This window comes from Ostrinia nubilalis, chromosome 20 (genome assembly GCF_963855985.1).
Source record: "Ostrinia nubilalis chromosome 20, ilOstNubi1.1, whole genome shotgun sequence".
NCBI lineage: Eukaryota > Metazoa > Arthropoda > Insecta > Lepidoptera > Crambidae > Ostrinia > Ostrinia nubilalis.
In genome coordinates this window covers 7,205,646-7,212,684 of record NC_087107.1, presented here as the reverse complement: position 1 = coordinate 7,212,684, position 7,039 = coordinate 7,205,646, and the positions used below count along the sequence as shown (strand labels likewise).

Genomic DNA, 7,039 nt, shown 5'->3' with positions numbered 1-7,039 from the left:
TTTGTTTCATAAGTGTTGTGGATTTTATTTCAGAGTTTATAAATGTGAGTTGTTTATAGAATTATTTTGAAATGCAATAAAGCGTTTTAATCTAACATTGTGTATCATTGATCAAAGGCTTGAGGTTGTGAAATAAAACATCGTTATTTAACACATCTATATATTTACATAAGAATTTTTAACAGTGCCATATGGGAATATACATTGTACCCTATGTATAAGAGCTATGGTGCTCCGTTAATATTTGCCAAAAGCAAGCCAAAATGTTACATTGCCAGGAGTGGTAGAACACAGATTAGGAATGTGTTGTGCGTTGCAAGGCCACGGCTCCACACCACACTGCGCCCAGCCAAATCTTTAACTCGATTTGGGTGAAAACAGCATGGGATGCTGCTGTGAACCCTAGGCCTTACAACTTTCAAATATTCCCAACTATCCGGCGGGTATTAAGAAGCGACAAATCAACATTCAGTAACAACATCCATATAGAACTGGGTAAACATTGAATACAATTAACATTTTCACGTACATTAGTTATTATGTCGATCTACTGTCACACGTTGTGCTTTAGTAATACTGTATGTCGGAAGTGCGTTGACATTTTTGCCAGTAAACAGTAACGACTATCCAATATCTATTTTGAATTACCTAGTAAAATGGTAACATTGTCTTAATTAAATCGTTTCCAAAACCCTATAAACTACTCCTCTAAAATACATAGAACATGCTAAAGAATGAATTGTAACAATAAAATACTTTCTCAATAGAAGCTGGATCAGAAAGAGCAGGCGAAACTCCGTACAGTTAGAGCGAGTCGAGGCCAGAAATCAGTAAGTCACATGATCACACACATGTTTAACATTTTCTGACGACTTAGGGGGCCATTCAACAGTTACATCTAAACAGCGATAAAATTGTACGCATTATAATTAATTAGGCAAAGGAAAACACTTATTAATATATTATTATAGTTCTACTAATTACGATTTTCTTTTAAATATGTTGTTAGTAGTAACAAGTGTGTGGTGACCGTTTAGTCGGTGAATTTACGGTTGGGGTTGCGTCCGAAGAGCGCGGTACGGATCTCCGGCAGGAGCTGTTGGGCGATAAGCTCCAGGCGTGACTCCAGGGTGTTGCTGATCTGTAAGTCCATGGTACATTAGATAATACTTCTATAATTTAGCAAAAATTAAGAGTCCAAGGTACATTAGATAATACTTCTGTAATTTAGCAAAAAATCCAAGAACTATGATGATGAGCATAGATTATTTAATCTATGGAAGCCTAGAGCTGTTGTCGTGCATTGTTTTATAAGGTATCGAAGACAAAACATCATGCAAGTTAAATCTGAATAGCTACACAATTTATTTTATTCCATTAGCTATATTTTGGTCCTTCGAGCCGGATAGTGTAATTCCGCTCTACTCGAAGACTTAGTAACAATTAACACATGTAACAGACCTTCTCAAATAACTCTAATACACTCAGCGGCACGGAATTTGGCCCAAGCCTAAACAACCAGATATGAGGCCAAATAGGTATTGTATACCTAAGTTTCGTGTGAAATGTTAACAGGACATTTGTTTTTGTTAATTTAAGAGGCTATATTCATAAAAAAATGCGTCTGTTTAACTTTTTTGACTCTAGAAACGTATTTCGTTGTTGGAGCGTAAAGAGTACGGATAAGTTTAAATTCGATATTGAATGTTGTAAGGGTTTGGCGTTTTGTTTTTTGTTTTTAAATTAATCTTAGGGTTATTCTCGATTCCATAATTTGAGAATAATGCCCATTACTCCAGCTAAAGTTGCTCAAATAGTGTTGCTTAGAAGTCAAGGGCGTATGCAGCGGGAGATGGCTGAAACTTTCAATTTATGGCATACAAACTTAAGATACACGTTAAAAAGGCATAACCAGGCCGCCTTTTACACAAGAAGACCAAGAAGTGGGGAATTAAGGTGTATGTCAGCGCGCGATGATCCGATTATCGTGCTTGCAATATCAAGAAATCGGGTTCTCACTACGTTTGAGATACGCCAGCGTTTACAAACAGCAAGCCCAGTGAATGTCAGTAAGCACACAATAAGAAGAATGATGGAGGATCATAACCTGCATACTCGAAGACCAGCTTGAGGACCAGAACTTCCCAGATACCTTCGCGAAGTGCGACTTACGTTTTCTAGAGAACATGCAAATTGGACGCAAGGCTGATGGAGTAAAGTTCTATGTATCGATGATTGCAGAGTCACCTTAAGAGCTCCAGACGGCCGTGGAAGTGTATAGAGAAGGTGCGGAGAAGAATTAATACGCAAACAGACAGTTTTCATAAAAAGTCTACTCCATTAGTCTAACGTACAATTTGCATGTTCTCTAGAAAACGTAAGTCGCACTTGGCGAAGGTATCGGAGAAGTTCTGATCCTCAAGCTGGTCTTCGAGTATGCAGGTTATGATCCTCCATCTTCCTTCTTATTGTGTGCTCACTGACATTCACTGGGCTTGCTGTTTGTAAACGCTGGAGAATGTCAAACGTAGTGAGAACCCGATTTCTAGATATTGCAAGCACGATTATCGGGTCATCGCGCGCTGACATACACCTTAATTCCCCACTTCTTGGTCTTCTTGTGTAAAAGGCGGTCTGGTCATGCCTTTTTAACGTGTATCTTAAGTTTGTATACCATAAATTGAAAGTTTCAGCCATCTCCCTCTGCATACGCCCTTGACTTCTAAGCAACATTATTTGAGCAACTTGAGCTGGAGTAATGGGCATTATTCTCAAATTATGAAATCGAGAATAACCTTAAGATTAATTTAAAAACAAAAAACAAAACGCCAAACCCTTACAACATTCAATATCGAATTTAAACTTACCCGTACTCTTTACGCTCCAACAACGAAATACGTTTCTAGAGTCAAAAAAGTTAAACAGACGCATTTTTTTATGAATATAGCCTCTTAAATTAACAAAAACAAATGTCCTGTTAACATGTCACACGAAACTTAGGTATACAACACCTATTTGGCCTATTATCTGGGTGTTTAGGCTTGGGCCAAATTCCGTGCCGCTGAGTGTATTATTTACTTAATAGAGTGCACGATCACATAATGAGCAATACACGACCAACCACCACCAAATAAATAGCATCATGCTGCTTTCAGACTATTACATAAAAGCTTGGTGATGTAGCACATAAATTACATTGACAGCCACTTACCTGATGTAACTTCTTGATATTACATTATTATAAGGTTAATGGTGGAAATAGGCTTTTAAGGACTAAATCAAGTGAAAGAAACTGGTTAGACTGTGTAAAAACTTTATGGGAATTAGTAATATGGGGCTAACCCTTTTATTTTTATGGTTATTGGCACACATAACACAAAAAACGATTCATGAACAACACAAGTAAACATGCTTTAAGTAAGCAGGCACGAAATGTTAGGCAACAAAATATTGGTGTTAAAAAGAAAAGGGTAAAAAAAACACAAATAAGGCGTGAACAGTAAACTTCAAAAATATGGTTAGCACATCTAAGAGGCAAAAGGCAGAGTCTCACGAGTTGCTTGGAATAGCTGTGCAATGCTATAATGTGACACTTGAATATTGGTACTTTTTGTCAAACATAGATAAGATCCATCAAAAACAAATATTTGAACAAAAGGCCGATCAATCCCGTAAATTTCAGAGCTATTTCAAGACCATTCTCAAGTAAGAAAATAATTGCAGAGCTACTTTAACACCCGTATTCACCAAACTATGAGGTCTCACAGTGCGCGTGGACGCACGGGGTGACACACGAACCAATCACAGAGCTCTATTCAACACTGTGCGTTCATTTGTTGCTTCACTTAAGCAAGTATCGTTTGTGAATACGGGCGTAAGACACAGGTTAATCAAAAAAGATCTTACCTTAATGCGTCCCTTGGCCGCAATGAGTTCTATGCCACCGCAGGTGTCAGCTGGGAGGAAGTTCTCACTGTCCACCTTGAGAGCGACGTCCTTCTTGATCTTGGCCTTGTAGTCCTGTTGGGCCTTGCCCAGGAGGGACTCCACGAGGCTCTTGTCGGCCTGTCTGACGCGGAGGGTCACTGTGGATTCCATCAGCTGAAACAAATTGGTTCATTTTGTTTATTTTGTATTCCTGGGCATTTGCTATCATTCTGTCAGTTAGAGGTAGTCCATTGCTGGACTTAATAGTCTTCTCAACAGAATGAAATATTGGGCACTATAGCCAGCCAATCCTGAGGCAGTAGTAAGAAGGAAAAAGAAGGGCCTAGTAGAAGATCAAACTAAGTCTTTCAAGGAGTTGTCCTATGCACTATGTTCTTGGTGCTCATTTGGCATAAGTATTATGGACAGTTGATAATGATAGGACTGAAGTACATGAATTCAGGTGGGCCAGGGTCTATTCTATTAAAATAGTGGTTGAATGACATCACTATGGAATGCCTAGATTAACAAACATAATATTAAAGAAAGATATATTGGAGACAATAATATTGTTAAATTCAGGGAACCTGATTCATACAACTTTGCTTTCTTTTCCAACCCAAGGTCAGCTGGTAGAGAAGGCCACATGGCATTAAGTTCGCCTTTTTGTACCACTTATTTTTTTGTGTGTGCAATAATTTTTTTTAATAAATAAATAAAGAATTCTGTAAACATTTACCTGGAAGAGGGCTTGTACGATAAGTGTGACCAACAGATCTGAGTAGAGCTTGGCATCGGAGGGCACCTCAGCCAGGCGCTTGCGGGCCTCGTCGAGGACGTTGCGTACGTGGTCTTCACGTACTTTGAGCACCTTCAGACGAGCTTGGTTGAGCATGTTCGACGATTGGCTGTGGACAAAATTTTGATTAGTGTTAGGTTGTTTTGACCATAAGTTCACTGTTGGTCTAATGCAACTTCTCATAATACATGACATAATTAAAATATCAGTATGCTCTAAAATCTCAGTACAGAACAGCCTATGTAATAACTTTTCTGAAATAAGTAAAGATAATATCTACTAAACTAACATGGGTAAAACTCTCACTCAGTTATGTCAACATTTACTCAAATCAATACAATTATTTGCATTGATTTGGCATCAATATTACAGTAGAATCTTGATAACTCGAACCTTGTTAAGTCGTAATCCTCAGTAAATCGAAAAGATATGCTATTCCCTTCCGCCGAACCCCGAACGACGCAGTAACTCGAATTTTTTAGACTCAGTAACTCGAACAATAAGTTATTTCCCTGTGAGGCATTACTCGTACATTTTAATACTCAGTAACTCGAACTGCAAATACCTACCTCAGTAAGTCGAAGTTCATAACATATAATGATTTCTTACTCGGGATTCCCGGAGCTCAAAACTCGTGGCAATAAAATCAAAAAGGAATGTTCGGGGCTCGGGCCCTCTTATCTATTGTTTTTGTTTTGCACACGTGCAAGGAATGAATACATTCAATAAACTTTCTAATGTCTAAGAAACACAGATGTTATGTTTCTTCATTTTTGGTCACTTTTGGTTATTTGGCTCATCATATCTCGAAATTCTTGTTAAGTCGAAAATGCTAATGCTATCTCGAATTTTTTTTGGTTTCCCTTGACATTCGAGTTATCAAGATTCTACTGTATTTGCAAAACTAGTGTCTAGTTTTATAAAAATAACATTATGTATGTAATCAATCATGTAATCTCATAGTGTTAGGTACTGTAAGTCTATTTTTCCTATTAGATTCTAATAAGTTAACACGTATCTGAGTACTGTATTTGTTTGATATTTTCATAGGATTTGACATGACAAACCAGTAGTTGATTTAGAGATAAAATATCCTCTAAAAACTGAACCATTTTATTTTTCACCTACTAAGATAACAGTAGCACCTGTTATCAGATCATACATAACTACTCATATAAAAGTTTGAATGAACATACTGATACATAACACCTATGAATGCCATTGATTATAACCTAATATAGACGCAATGATCAGAATGCAAGTCTGGTTCTTTTAGTTTATCATGTGACTAGGCAATAACTTACAAGTCTTAAAACCACACATGGAAAGATAAAATAGTTGTAACTTAATTTTCATTCAAATAAGTAACAATCACTGCTATGTTACAGCAGTATGTTCCTAATTGAATGCATAAATCATGTGATTTGACAGAATTGATACGCATTAGGAAAATTTATGTCAAGTTGGCAAGAAATTATGAATTGAACTGATGCTTAAGTTGTTCCAATTACACTTTTTGGACACAGACGTATGATTATAGCCTTGAACTGCAAGTGATTGCAGAATTTGCCTGCAGTTAGAGAATGAGAGACATGATATAATAGGGTCATACATCTTTTTCTGGAGTTCAACTTGTTTCTCCTTCTTCTCATAGTATTCCATGATCTTGAGTCGCTGCTGCTGCACGAGGCGACCCTTCTCGATGTTGAACTCCTCCTCGGCCTTTGCATCGATTTCCTCGGCCTTTTCATTGGCCTCTTGTTCGATGAAGGCCATCATATGCTTGATCTGTTAAAGAATACCCATACATTTTAACCATTACCACCCCAAACATAGCAAATTGAGCCTCAATATCCATTACATTTCATGAACTCAAAGTGGATCAATCATCTTGACAAACGCTTATCGTGAGGCGTATACTGTACTGCTGTAATTCAAATACATACCTGCTTTTGAACATCTGCATCGCTGAGCGCCATGGCTGATGGATTTTATTGAAACACCACTAACACGTAAAACAACCGATATTGAGCCAGAAAACCAAAAACTGGCCCGAAGAAGAATGACGACGCCTATCAGACGTGCTCCTTCATTGAACAATCATATGATCCCGATGTTGCCATAAAAAAATATACAAAAATACTAAACCATAACTTAGTCTATGATTATGTAAAAATTTATAACTAAATTATTTTTATTCATTTATTAAATAAACCAGTGAATTCTTTATAATATAGAATTACAAGCTAATACTTTATGTCCATATATTTTTTGGTATACCTTATTTTTTTTTTTTTTTACTAGACGAACTTA

The 7,039-nt window shown here is 37.2% G+C and overlaps 1 protein-coding gene across 1 annotated transcript; it reads right to left on the bottom strand.

Annotated features, from left to right (window-relative positions):
* Positions 1 to 330: 330 nt before the first annotated feature.
* On the bottom strand, positions 331 to 6,813 carry LOC135081565 (V-type proton ATPase subunit E). Its single transcript, XM_063976308.1, has 5 exons — positions 6,673 to 6,813; positions 6,339 to 6,514; positions 4,667 to 4,835; positions 3,907 to 4,101; positions 331 to 1,141 (listed from the first exon to the last, which is right to left on the bottom strand). The coding sequence occupies exons 1-5, from the start codon at positions 6,703 to 6,705 to the stop codon at positions 1,034 to 1,036; spliced, it is 681 nt and encodes a 226-aa protein (XP_063832378.1). The 5' UTR covers positions 6,706 to 6,813; the 3' UTR covers positions 331 to 1,033.
* Positions 6,814 to 7,039: the final 226 nt, after the last annotated feature.